Genomic DNA, 14,757 nt, shown 5'->3' with positions numbered 1-14,757 from the left:
TTGTCTTTTATTATCTTATTATCTCCCTTGTATACCTAGAAACTGGCCATGAAATTTATACACATTGTAAAGGACATCCTGATGGTGCTTCTTGAAAAAAAGAACAAATATTCATTGACGAGTTATTTTTGGCCACATCGTCCCGCATGTCCTTAATTTTTTCAATCTTTCATGCAACACCTTTAGGAAAATTAACATGAGAGTGCAACACCTTCTTTCGAGGCACACTTCAATTTGTACAAATACAAAGGTAAGTCAAATAAAACAATTTCCTGTGGAGATTGGCTTACTTAGAACACATTTGTTCTTGTTACTCCCTGAGGTACCAGTACAGTGTGTGTCTACAGTAAGATGCATTCCTGGGTTACCTCCCTAGCCTCATGTGAGAAAAGAACAACAATGCAGCATTTAAAATAATATAATTCTGTAAATGTTGGACGAGAGAAGTTATTTACAAGTATGTTGCAGTATATAACTAATATAAAATTACAGATACATTGACATCATCAACAATTGATATATACATGGACGGAAAGTTGTGTAAAACAATTTTGCACCAATAATAATATGCAAACCACCAACCATAATTTAACAAGTAAAAAAAAAAATGTAGTTAACAGCTCAGAAAATTTGTTGTAAGTTTGGTTGGAGACATAACATCATGTTACACCGAGATTTCTACTGCCGCAATGCAATAAACTACACCCAAACTCATTGCACAGATTATATAGGTCGACTTCAACACTCTATAATTATTATGTTGTTAATTACAGACGTTATGTTTCCATGCCAACTCCGGCATGAATCTAACTTAACTACAATACACTATGGTATGCCATCAGAAACCACATGATATGACAAAGAGCCACAGACTCCCCTGAATGGAACACCAGTTTCTTGCTGGTAAACCTCAGTCAGACTTCCCCTGAAACTTCCCTCAAATCCTGAAATCAATGCCCCACTAAGATGTTCATTTCCCTCTAACCCTGAAATAAATTCCCCACAAAGCATTCATTTTCCTCAAATGCCGAAATCAATTCCCCACAAAGACCTTCATTTCTCTCTGACCCTGTAATTAAATCCCCACGGAGTCGTTAATTCCTCTTTAACCATGAAATCAATTCCCCACAAAGACCTTCATTTCTCTTTAACCCTGAAATCAATTCTCCACAAAGACGTTCATTTCTCTCTAACTGCAATTGGTAACACTAAGTAACTAGTGCATATAAATGAATTTTGTTTGTTTTAAACAATTAACTTACATCTGGATATAAAAGTTTTTTGCATGTCAACTGATGTGTAGAAAAATAATTTACGTATTTGGGGAGTACTATAGGGTTATTGAACTTATATTGGTGAATATTGGCACGAGTTGGCTGTCAAAATGCACGAGCTTGCGAGTGCATTTTGACAGCCAACGAGTGCCAATATTCACCTATATAAGTTCAATAACCCTTTTATTATATAGCTAAAGTATTTAGTTGTTAAATTATATCCCTTTTCACTCAAACTACTCCAAAATAGACGAGAATTCATCAATATTGGCAGTGTGCAATAACAGCATGCATTTCTTAACTGTTCAATATTTAACCCGTCATCAACGAATGAAGCAAATTGATTTTGTAAATGGGGACATCATAATTTATGTACAGTAAAACATTTTGCTTAAGTAAATATCAAATACCGGCTCTGTCAGATTCGGAGGACCGTCGTCTGCCATTTTGGCTTGTTTACGTCGTTACGGTAACGTCAATATTGAACGCTCATACTCGGAATGTTTCGGGCGCATACAATTTACGCAATGCAAAGTTAGCGTTCAATAAATTCTCAGGATATTGAACATTAACATTCTCTAGATTTTACGCAGATTTTATATTAGACTATTTATTAGCTATATAATAAATATTAATATTCAACATTTGCAGATAAAAAAAATTATCATTCCATGCATTGGACACCACCTTTCTGCTACTTGTACATGTAAATACCTGGCCATTGGCAAAATAATTTCTAATCAATCAAAAAAACCCACCAATATCATTGCTCATTCATGTGCATATAAAACATCTTATTAACATAGAGTGGAAAAGAATGAGAGAAAATCTATGTTGCAGCACTATTTTACTCACTCAAAATGAAACCACAACTGCCACCTGGAGGTTTCGCTTAGATTTACTCAAGAAAACGCACAATGACAAGAGACTTTGCAAAGACAGGTGTGAAAGTTTCTGTCATATTTATCATAAGGAACTTAAAGAACGATTTGTTAATGGTAAGTCAATGGCTTTGATTCATGATTTGATAATGCTCATAAAACCATAATATCTGTTTTACTTCAATTTGTACTCTCACGAAAAGCAGAGTAATGAACTTAATGCTATGAGTCGGAGTCCCTGTAAAACAGAGCTGAGCCGGACAGTCTATCTGCACTGTTATAGTCCTGTCTTGTCGGACCATGAGAAAATCCCTCCCGAGCTAGGCTGGTGTTCTCACGTGAGAGGTTCATCGATTTCTTGAGCTGTTCATAGCTCCAGTTCATCTGCTGAACTTCATTCTGATGACGGCGTTTGGTGTCCTCCAAGTCCTTCAGAAGGTGGTCATTTGTATTCACTAATGATCTAAAAAAGTAAGTTAAAAAATTCAAATAAACAGAACAATTTACAGAAGTTAGTCAAATATGTTAAAGAAAATAAATTTTGTCTGAAGGAAACCGCAATTATCTGGAAATTTCAAGAGAATATGAATGTTGCCTGACATTCTTGCACAGAATATACTAATACAATAAATATGAACATGGAGAAAGATTTATGAGTTCTCTCTCTCTATCAACATATGATCTTTTTATCAGTGGATACTGATTTATGTGTGACCTATATATTTATAAACAGAGACAGATTTATGTGTGACCTATATATTTATATACAGAGACAGACTTATGTGTGACCTATATATTTATATACAGAGACAGACTTATGTGTGACCTATATATTTATATACAGACAGACTTATGTGTGACCTATATATTTATATACAGAGATAGACTTATGTGTGACCTATATATTTATATACAGAGACAGACTTATGTGTGACCTATATATTTATATACAGAGACAGACTTATGTGTGACCTATATATTTATATACAGAGACTTATGTGTGACCTATATATTTATATACAGAGACAGACTTATGTGTGACCTATATATTTATATACAGAGACAGACTTATGTGTGACCTATATATTTATATACAGAGACAGACTTATATGTGACCTATATATTCATATACAGAGACAGACTTGTGTGTGACCTATATATTTATATACAGAGACAGACTTATGTGTGACCTATATATCTATCCATGGAGACAGACTTATGTGTGACCTATATATCTATCCATGGAGACAGACTTATGTGTGACCTATATAGAAAGCTTACTTGTGACTTTGTTGTAACATGGAGGCAAGTTCCTGGACTTGTCCAAACTGCTTCAGCCGGATCTGTAACATCTCCACCTCAGACTTCAGAATCTCGTTCTGTCTTTGTAAATCATCTGTATAACACAATCACATACACGTTCTTAATTCTGAGACACGTTATTAATTCTAAGACATGTTCTTAATTCTGAGACACTTAATTCTGAGACACTTAATTCTGAGACACGTTATTAATTCTGAGACACTTAATTCTGAGACACGTTATCAATCTGTGACATGTTATTAATCCTGAGACACAATCCCTGTATCATTCAATGTTTTTTATGGTCTGCATTACTGGTGTATGAATACAGTAAAATGAATGTATGCATTAGCTAAAAATAGAATGTTGACATACCAAGCTGTGCGGGATTGAGACTTGAGATTGTTGTATGCTTCGATTCTTCCAATTCTTTAACTTGGAATGACAACTTTCTGTTTTCGTTCACGTATTTCTGTAGTTTCTCTTTCATTTGTTCCTGTAACAGAGAAACATGCATATCTACTAGATACTAATTCTAATGTTCAGGCAGTGTAGCTGTATTGCACAGTATGTATTTAGGTGTGCATGTACTTAAATAAGGTTAAGCATTGAAATTACAATACTGCACCATTTACACAATTTTATGAAACACAAATAACCTTATTTACACATTTTCCCATCTTTGTAAGCTTAAATGATGCAGTTAAAATTGACCTAAATCTTTGTAGGTTTCAGTGAAACAATTAACATTGACCTAAATCTTTGTAGGTTTCAGTGAAACAATTAACCTTGACATAAATCTTTGTAGATTTTAGTGATGCAGTTAACCTTGACTTAAATCTTTGTAGGTTTTAGTGAAGCAATTAACCTTGACCTAAATCTTTGCAGGTTTTAGTGAAGCAGTTAACCTTGACCTAAATCTTTGTGGGGTTTTAATGAAGTAGTTAATCTTGACCTAAATCTCGGTAGGCTTCAGTGATGCAGTTAAAATTGACCTAAATCTTTGTAGGTTTTAGTGATGCAGTTAACCTTGACTTAAATCTTTGTAGGTTTTAGTAAGCTATTAACCTTGACCTAAATCTTTGTAGGCTTTAGTGAAGCAGTTAACCTTGACCTAAATCTTTGTAGGTTTCAGTGGAACAATTATCCTTGACCTAAATCTTTGTAGGTTTTAGTGAAGCAGTTAACCTTGACTTAAATCTTTGTAGGTTTTAGTGAAGCAATTAGCCTTGACCTAAATCTTTGTAGGCTTTAGTGAGGCAGTTAACCTTGACCTACCACATCTCTGTAGGCTTTAGTGAGGGAGTTTTTCAATTGTGTCTCGTTGATGGAACTATCTGTTAAGTTTGCTTTGGTAGCTTCTTCATACTTCCTCAGACGGTAGTTTTCGTCCTGCAGAGTCTTGAGATGAGTCTGGAGTTGACGTCTTTCTTCTACTTCGTTGTCTGATTTCATGAAGTTTTCGATCACACCATAGGCCAGAGCTGTAGCAATGAACATTATTATCCACACGATTTCATTCTTCTCATTCATAACGTATAGCAGGTTTTTTTCTGAGGGTCTAAAATTTGGTGATTTGCTGGCTCAAAGGAATGCTAATGATTTTAGCGGAATAAATTTTGGCGGACAAGGAAGAGTTATTTCTCTTGCACATACTGAAGTCGCAATTGGGTACATATTTGGCTAGTGAAATTTTGGCGGAAAACTATTTTACTGTTAAAATAAGTCAAATTTTTCACCCCGCAGAAAAAAATCGCTACATGGTACTAGTTTGACGTAGAGAAATATACAGGTATTTTTTACGAGTAACTGTAGAATCACCTTTAGTATGCACTAATGAGATTTTTCTTTTTGTGTTGCATACTGTGGAATCATTAGATTTCATGGGGGGTTCAATATTCGTGGATTTCATGAGTACCCATATCCCACCAATTTCAAACCACAACAAAATACAGAATTTATACAATTTTTCAAAATACAGAAACCATATCCACAAAATTAAATCCCAACAAAACTGTAAAATCCTCGAAAATTGGCCCCTATGAATTTAAATGATTCCACACAAGATCCCCAAACCTCCCCCAATCTTCTGTTTCAATGAGTCTGTAGCAGTCTAATTACACACATGTACCATATATCAGGTTTCTTCCGCATCATGTTTTTTCCGCGAATCAGAACCTAAAATAGTGTATTAAATTTACGCGAATCAAATTTTCACTATTTCAAAGTCATCATGAAAATATAATTTACGATTATTTAAACTTATAAAAGAAGCCAGCTTGTGAAAGTATAACTCTTAATTTTTAATGCAAAAAATTCACACAGTGAAACGATTTACACGATTTCTGAGTTACTGATCACACAACGATTTTGTTCTTTTCATTACATTCAAGTAAATAAGTGACTCACTGCTGTATGTGACCGTAATAATTCACCCCAAGGTGTTAGGCTATCTATTGTACCTGTATTAAATGACCACCTGTCTAACGCTACCAACGACCATGATTTTTACAACATTTTCGTGAGATTTCACAAAATTTTACCTTTATTCAACGACTACATTTTTCGATTATAACGCGATTCCTACTTTCGATTTCAGTTGAGCATGACTATTCTGGGATTTATCATCCCTAACACTTTCGTTTTAAAACGCACGAGTAATCATTCTCTACTCAGAGTTCCATGAGCTCCTCGCACTACAGGTAATAGTTCGGCTGTGATCTTGTTTAGTCGACACACTGACTCAATTAACGTATAGTCAACACAGGGTCGGATGAGGTTAATTAACAAAACGGGGAATCAAGGCCGTTTTCATAGTTGTGAATTTCGACGAACTTTGAGATGTGCGGGGTAGAACGGCCGTATAACTTTATTATAAAAGCAAACTTTGTATCAAATTTATGCGGATTTATTTTCCGCGATTCTGAAATCGTCACGAACAAAGCGGAAATTGGATACACGCAGAAAAAACCTGTTATATGATACTCACCTTTAAACTTGGCATGCTTGTGTTGTAATTATACACATACAGTAAATAAGAACACTACCTTTGAACTTGGCATGCTTGTGTTGTAATTACACACATACAGTAAATAAGATCCTGACCTTTGAACTTGGCGTGCTTGTGTAGTGATTTGGATCCATTCCAATAACGATCAACTAAATCAAGAACTTTAAAAAGAAAAGCTCGATTTTCCGGTGTCTCTGGAGCCATTGCCCTCGAGCTTCCACTCGTGATTTTGGACTCGTCTGGAGAGTTTGGTTGGTCAGTTCCATTCACTCGGTGAATTCCAAAGTCCTCCTTAAAATAAAATTCACGAAAGTAAGATTGGAACTGTTTATTTCATATGGATTAAATATGATATAGCTGTGGTAGTAATTGTTTTATATTGGGTAAAATAGAAAACAATCATTTGCAAATCAATAAACTTAGAATTCACAATTACATTCATGTGCTGGGAATTCTTTAAGTAATTAAAATGTTCGCATTTCATTATAAGTATTTATATTTTCAACAGCAAAATATTTCAATCCCCCCCCCCCCCCCCCCCATGATTTATGGACTTACACACTTGTTTAAATCACTGGTATTATATGCAAATGCATTATTTACCTCCACTTTTCTGTACACACATTTAAATCACTGGTATATGCACTATTTACCTCCACTTTTCTGGATGGAGCGCTGTTTGATCGCTGATGCATGTCCTCATCTTCTCCAAATGACCTCCTCCTCTGCGTGGGAACTCGAGGACGGTCCTGGGTTATCTCCCTTTCATTCCTGTTGTAATCCACCTCTGGCAAAGAGAAATTCATTTTCAAGTTACTTTATATCAATCTTCTACAATGAATCCTTTTGATGTTCTGTGTTATCATGATATGCTAATAATCATCTGACATCAACGCTCACTTCAATACATACATGTACATGTAGTTCCACATGTGTAAGGCCAATAAAAATTAATCAATAGTTTCTTAGGCCCTACCGTATATCCGTTGATAAGGTACAGCATGAAATTTTTTTTCCAATATATATTTGTTTATTTATGTAAATAGGGTAACTCTTCTGTTACAGATATTCAGGTTAAACTTTCAGAAAGTTATGATAAAATTATAGGTATTTTTTTATCAAATAATTATTGAATGCATACTCATTTATGTGCAAGTGTTTAAAAATAATAGTGTAAACTTTATAGCAAGTTATGTGAAGCTATTCTTAAAAAGAAATAAAAATTCCATTGCTTAGCTTTATCCTATATAAACATGTACATGAGAAAAGAAAGGTAACTCATTCTATAGAACCTGCCTTAAAAATCTAAAAATTTTGGACCGAGAAACTATTTATTGATTTTTTTTAATTAATCAACAGAACTTCTAGCAATGAATATTCTTAAAAACACTTCAGCTGTAATACAAACTTGTGATTTGGCGGGGTGAGAACTTCTGTCTGTAATACTGACCTGGGATTGGGTGAATATTTATTTGTCTGTGCTACTGGTCTGTGATTGGGTAAATTTTTGACTGTAATACTGACCTGTGATTGGGTAAATCTTTGTCTGTCGTACTGACATGTAATTGGGCAGGGGGTGAACTTTTGTTTGCAATACTGACCTGTGATTGGGTGAACATCTGTCTGCAATACTGACCTGTGATTGCGTGAGGTGTGAACTTCTGTCTGCGATACTGACCTGTGATTGGGTGAACTTCTGTCTGTGATACTGACCTGTGATTGGGTGAACTTCTGTCTGTGATACTGACCTGTGATTGGGTGAACTTCTGTCTGTGATACTGACCTGTGATTGGGTGATACTGACCTGTGATTGGACGAGATGTGAACTTCTGTCTGTGATACTGACCTGTGATTGGATGAGGTGTGAACTTTTGTCTGTGATATTGACCTGTGATTGGGTGAACTTCTGTCTGTGATACTGACCTGTGATTGGGTGAATTTCTGTCTGTGATACTGACCTGTGGTTGGGTGAGGAGTAAAGTAGCCATGGCTTTTAAACTTATGGTAAGCATCTGCTTCATCTTCATACTGTAGATTGGCATCAAGTCTGCAAATATTGGCTTTTTATTTTTTTAATCATTAAGAGAATTTAGGATTCTTTTTGTCCAAGGTTCACAATGACAATTTAATACTTAAAAATGAAAGTATGATTATGCTACCAAACATATATATGTATTCATTTAATAATTTTCTATACAAACTTCCCGAATGAAAAAAATAATCATTCTCTTTCATTTCAGCATTAGTGATTCCTCACATGACTTGCTTACTTGGGCAAGCAATGTAATACGATAAGAGCTCTGCCTTCAGAGAGACTGCTCTGACATTGTAAAATATATGTGAGCTAATTACAATCATAATCGCTGATCTACGTACACATCACCACATGTGGCATGAAAGACTGACATCCGCATCTCTTACCGTGACTGTGGATCATCAAATGAAGTGACATTCACCACAGGAATGTTGGGATATTTTTCTGCGTAACTCTTTAATCTTTCGTCCATTTCCACTGGTGGAGTGTTGGATCTCTGCTACAAAACATGACCAATTTAACTTCTCAATATATACTCAATTGTTTCTCAGATTGCTCATTTGGAATAGAGTTATCACAAAATTACAAAACATACGTAACAAGAGGCCCATGGGCCACATCGCTCACCTGAGTCACTTTGGCCCATATTTAAAGATTTTCCCTATATATTTGCATGTAAAACTTTGATCCCTATTGTGGCCTCAACCTACCCCTTGGGGCCATGATTTTAACAAATTTGAATCTGCACTATATCAGGAAGCTTTCATTTAAATGTAAACTTTTCAGGTCCAGTGATTCTTCAGAAGAAGATTTTTAATGATTTTCCCTTCTACCCATACTGAACAAATATTTGTATGTAAAAATTGATCCCCTATTGTGGCCCCATCTTACCCAAGGGCCAAAATTTAACAAACTTGAATCTGCATTATGTTAGGAAGCTTTCATGTGAATTTGTACTTTCCGAGCTTAGTGGTTCTTGAGAAGATTTTTAAAGATTTTCCCTATATATTTGTATGAAAAACTTTGACCCCCTATCCTACCCCTGGGGGTCAGGATTTTAACAAACTTGAATCTCCACTATGTCAGGAAGCTTTAATGTAAATATCAGGTCAGCTCTCTTCTGGCCCAAGAACTACTTGAGAAGAATATTTTTAAAGATTTTCTCTACATATTTGTATGTAAAACTTTGATCCCCTATTGTGGCCCCATCCTACCCCCGGTGGCCATGATTTGAACAAACTTGAATCTCCACTACATCAGGAAGCTTTCATGTAAATTTCAGCTCTTCTGGTCCAAGAGCTACTTGAGAAGATTTTTAAATGACCCCACCCTATTTTGACATTTTTGTGATTATCTCCTCTTTGAAGGAGACATGGCCCTTAATTTGAACAAACTTGAGAGTCCTTTACCTAAGGATGCTTTTTGCCAAGTTTGGTTGAAATTGGCCAAGTGGTTCTGGAGAAGAAGTTGAAAATGTGAAAAGTTTACAGACAGATGGACGGATGACGGACAATAGGCGGTCAGAAAAGCTCATTTGAGCTTTCAGGTCAGGTGAGCTAAAACTCAGACACTCATGAAATACAGTTTTCATATCATTAGCATACAAAAAAAAAAAAGAAAGAAAAGAAGACACATCATGTCATGATGTGGCATACTGATAACTTCCTTCTCTGTCTGTCTGTTTTTTTTGTATGCAGATATATAGATCATGAGGTCAACAGAGTTTTTTCAAACATATCTCAAGTTATACAACTTTTACTAACAGTATAAAGATGTCACATGGTCAAAGGTCAAGGGTCATGAAGAGTATGAAAGACATGAATTTGAATAATGGTCTCACCTCCCTTGGGCTGTCTGTTTGTTCTGTATCCATGCTCTTTAATACTACAAAATACAATGAAATCTACAAAATACAATGAAATCTACAAATATGACTTAGATTCAGGTTTCAAACTGCCTTTATAATATCACACACTCTATATATCCATGTCATGATAAATGATTAATTTGAATTGAGGTCTTTACCGTCGAGTGAGTATTCCTGTACTTGATCTTCTCGGGCAGATGACCCAGTAATTGGACGAGGACGGCTGAGGTCACCACCTGACCTTGCTATTAGGTCAAGGACAGCAACATCATCATCATCTAGAGCTGAAAATACATCATATACACAACTCTCAATCATTACATCATTCAGTAACCAAAAACCCATAGATAGGTCCAGCTGCAAGAAAGAAGTCACCTTCAGAATTCAGTTTACAATGATTATAACACTGTATTTTTCTTTCCCATGTAGTTTGTAAGGCGAGTTTTGATTGATTGAGAAGCCGGGTGTAAATTTTAGTACACTCTGCAGTAGCTGGTAGTAAATAACGGGATGTCACAATGCATCATCTCTCAACATGCATCAGATTATTTACAACGGGGTGAACATGGATTTACCCCAGGGTTGTATTTCATACACCCTGAGGCCTGCATATGCCCTTGATTGGATCTCAAAAACTAATGCTTATAAAAAGCTATTATAATGAATAAGGCTATAATGAATGAGGCTTCAGTATGTCAGGATATATGATCATTATAAATTCTTAATTACTGCTAGCAGTTATAACAGCAAATTTTGTTAGTCATTAACGTGTACTATGAGTTAATTTTCCATGGTTTTACGATATATTGAAGAAATAAAAATTTCGGGCCATATTGCTTTAAACATATTAGCAATTTCCAACTGAATCAGCTTACCACTGGTTCCCTTCCCCACACCCCGGATCATCTCCGCCCGTGGGTTTGGTGCTCTCTGTACCGGCTCTTCTTGGCGGGGGTGATGTGTCATCTCTGTGGCCTGGCTGGAGCTGAAGTGGACCAATGCCGCTTGTCTCTCTCTGTCTCTAACACCTCTGTCATCTGATCAAACCACAACAGAAAGTTTTCAGTAAAATTCACAATTTGGACAAAAGAGACAGCTGTATGTTAAGTAATAGCTAACGGCTTATATCCATCTATGGTTTGTAAGGTAATCTGTACAGCACAAGTACAGTCAACCCTCGTTTTCCCAAACTCAATGGAATCGAGTGAACATTAATTGTTTGTGTATAACTAGAAATGTTCAGTATGGGTAGAAGGGAGATTTCAATTGACAGCAGCCTACCCAGTTTCTGTAAGTTTGGTAGCATGTGGATCATGTACAGCCGGTAATCTGGTTCAGTCCGGGTGATTGGGTTCAGACGAAGATCCAAATCCTTCAAGTTTGCATTAAATCTGAGTCGCTTTAGCTCTTCCATTGTCTCTATATTGTTGTAATATCTTTACAAAAGATAAGGTCACATTATATACAAGGTAGTTAAAAATCTTCCATGTTCTCTCATTATGTACATACGTGTAGCAGCTCAAATATGAATCGCGCAACATCAAAAATAAGTGAATCCTCCTAAACAGCGTAATAATGAATTTCCTTTATATTTTATAATGAAATAGGTGTACATCTCCTCTGATTAAAATCAAATCTTCGCTAGATCTTTTGTTTTGATTTTTGCACTTTATGCAACAATCAGAAAAGCGACAATCAAAATAAAAAAGAGCTAGTCAAGATTTGATTTCAATCAGACTGGTGTACATCACAAATCAAAATATTTTTTTATAGATCACTTAAAAAGTAATTGACAAAACATTGGACAGTTTTTTTAAAAAGGAAAATATCGAATTATTTGTCCTTTACATAATACAAACAGTGCAATTCGCAAGAATGCTTATCTCAACTGCACAAGGGCATATTCTCAAATCACAGTAAAATTTGTAATTTTTTTTATTAGGATTCTTTTTTCACTTTCTTCACAAGGTTGTATTTATAAATTTGTAAGGCAAAGGATACAGATTTAACTTCTCAAGCAGCTTTAAATGTTCCAAACCCTGCAATGACAAAATTACAATACTATTCAAAACATCTAAATGCGATCTTGAGTTCAAAGCAGAAATGAAAATCAAATCAAATAAAATTAAGACCTGTATATTACCTATAATATTTACATGAAGTATGTCCCTGAAACCAAAATATCCCTGAATATATTACAATTATTATATCTTCTTGTCAAATGACCTTTGATATAAGTGATTTTCACAATTTACATTTAATTCATAATTTTGACTACATGTGTTTTCCAAGAGAGAGAGAGAGAGAGAGAGAGAGAGAGAGAGAGAGAGAGAGAGAGAGAAAGAGTTGTTTTTTTTTATTTTAATAAAAGGATTCAGCCAATTTAAGAGTTTACTGTGATATAATGAGAGTCAAGAAATTACTGACAACATTCATCTTGTAAATGGGATAAAATAAAATCAAGAAATGTGAAATCAAGTTTATGCTTCATACATATGGTTACACTACATTTGTAGTTTGGGTAGGATGAATCTTCTCACCTGTAAAAAAAAAATAATAGGGCACCGCAGAACCGGTACATGACACACTCGTATACATTATTGACCCAGGAATTTGAACAAGTAAGAAGGGATTATCCACAAAAGGAGTCCAAGGGCCCTAACTCCTTCAAAAATAGTGGTGAAGCATTCCCCTTGTAATATGAACATCTCCACATTGTGGTCTTTCTTTGTACCAAGTTTCATCAAAATCCCCCAAAGGGTTTAGAAAGAGTTGCGAAGACAAAGTAATTTGAATAGGAAAAATTAAGTCCATGGGCAACAACTCCTTTAAAAAAACATTGGATAGCATTCCCCTTGCAATATGCACAGCTCCACAATGTGATCTTTCTTTGAACCAAGTTTCATCAAAATCGCCAAAGGGTTTAGGAGGAATTGCAAAGACAAAGTTAAAGGGACCGATGGACGACAGCGGTATAACATAATACAACTGCATTTTTATGCGGGCATATAAAAAAATTAACATATCGTTAAGAGCTGTTTGCTTACCTGAAGGCTAGCTATGGAGTTCCTTGAGAGATCTAGCGTTTTCAATCTGGAAAACTTCCGAAGAGAATTCCCAAGACACACAACTTTTTCATGGTAAGTACCTGGTAGTGATAATGCTTTAACATCCTCTGAAATAAATAACATGATCTGAAGAACAAATTGTATGGAAACGGATGTAACAAAAAAGAGAAAAGTGTCTTCATTTTATATCTTGAGCTTTCTACACATCAAACGTCAAAGAGACTTGCTTTATATGACAGCAGACTTTAGTTTGTTATGTTGTCCAAGTTTTACTGACATATATATAATTTGTCAACAGACTGTATTCCTGACGTACACTTTAACCTTTGACCTCCCCCACACTATGCAACATGTGCAAATGGTCCACCAACTTCAAAGCACTGACACGAATTTAACTTTTAAATGGAACATTTTACCTAAAGAATACTTGAAATGAGTGAAAAATCAAATATTAAGATGACTAGATGTAAAATGTATTTGAAGGAAAATTTTATCTGTGGAACTCACTTTTGTCAAGCTACTTTGGTAATGCATCTCATTTACTGATTTCACATCATGTTTTTAAAGATTGATTTTATGGCTATTCAAATTCTGGTCAATATTAACATTGAATGTACATGAGTATTTAAATCATAAATCAATATATTCCAATCCAACTAGGCTACAACCCTCCACTATTTTATCAATGCTGACTGATGGTTTGATGACATTTCAAAATAACCCCAGCGTTCTTTATTAGACATATCAATATTAACAATCATCTGTTGTTTACAAGATCTGATAAGAAGCAATGCATATACCACGTGTTCTCTGCAAATGGTAAGAATTTTGACCACCGCCGAACATGTTTTGACACGCCCACTTTACAAAAAAAGAAGATATAAATGGGATATCAGCAAATAACATCAGTGCATATCTTACAGAGGTATAGATCTCGTTATGAAAACACAACAAACTGTCGATTGCGCTTTCAATATTTTTTTTTATAGAATATTCGAAGAAGCGTGAAACATGTAATTAAGCTGAAATGGATTAGGATGACGGCGCGGTGTTGCTGCAAATATGAATTACAACTCTTGCACAAAAATAATTTTAAAACTATCACAATTTTTCGTATGCATATAAGTACTCCAACAATTTTACAACATTCTTACCTAAATTGTCGTGCTGGAGATTCACCCGGTTTCGAATAACTTCTTCTGACAGAGTAAGCGCCATCTTTTCAAAACATTGCAGATAACAGATGTCAGATCCGAGTACGGGATAAATCCGGGAAAAACTAAAAATCTTTGAACATTAATTTTGAAGGAAAATTAAATC

The 14,757-nt window shown here is 35.2% G+C and overlaps 1 protein-coding gene and 1 long non-coding RNA gene across 3 annotated transcripts; one reads left to right on the top strand and one right to left on the bottom strand.

Moving 5' to 3' along the window:
- Positions 1-403: 403 nt before the first annotated feature.
- Positions 404-14,701, bottom strand: LOC125671087 (centrosomal protein of 72 kDa-like). 2 transcript variants are annotated; one of them, XM_048906545.2, is made up of 15 exons: positions 14,592-14,701; positions 13,417-13,544; positions 12,371-12,408; positions 11,651-11,805; positions 11,245-11,406; positions 10,528-10,653; positions 10,343-10,386; positions 8,889-9,001; positions 8,426-8,514; positions 7,121-7,254; positions 6,563-6,758; positions 4,736-4,941; positions 3,833-3,953; positions 3,437-3,551; positions 404-2,618 (listed from the first exon to the last, which is right to left on the bottom strand). In XM_048906545.2, the coding sequence occupies exons 1-15, from the start codon at positions 14,653-14,655 to the stop codon at positions 2,378-2,380; spliced, it is 1,932 nt and encodes a 643-aa protein (XP_048762502.2). In that variant the 5' UTR covers positions 14,656-14,701; the 3' UTR covers positions 404-2,377. The 2 variants fall into 2 exon arrangements, with proteins under 2 accessions (XP_048762502.2, XP_048762510.2); XM_048906553.2 differs by having other exon boundaries at positions 8,889-8,998.
- LOC130046879 (uncharacterized) lies at positions 7,853-10,167 on the top strand. The gene is made up of 2 exons (XR_008795926.1): positions 7,853-8,471; positions 8,708-10,167. It is a non-coding gene; the product is annotated as an uncharacterized LOC130046879 (long non-coding RNA).
- Positions 14,702-14,757: the final 56 nt, after the last annotated feature.

The sequence above is a fragment of the Ostrea edulis genome, chromosome 1 (assembly GCF_947568905.1).
Source record: "Ostrea edulis chromosome 1, xbOstEdul1.1, whole genome shotgun sequence".
Classification (NCBI taxonomy): Eukaryota; Metazoa; Mollusca; class Bivalvia; order Ostreida; family Ostreidae; genus Ostrea; species Ostrea edulis.
Note: the sequence above shows the minus strand (reverse complement) of the source record. Positions and strands in the feature narration are given on the sequence as shown.

Excerpts from the sequence above, each read along its gene's own strand:
- LOC125671087 (XM_048906545.2), bottom strand. The coding sequence starts at position 14,655 with ATGGCGCTTACTCTGTCAGAAGAAGTTATTCGAAACCGGGTGAATCTC. Across the intron at positions 11,407-11,650 it reads ACCAAACTTACAGAAACTGG|ATGACAGAGGTGTTAGAGAC; the intron begins GTAGGCTGCTGT and ends TGGTTTGATCAG. Across the intron at positions 10,387-10,527 it reads ACAGGAATACTCACTCGACG|TATTAAAGAGCATGGATACA; the intron begins GTAAAGACCTCA and ends TGTATTTTGTAG.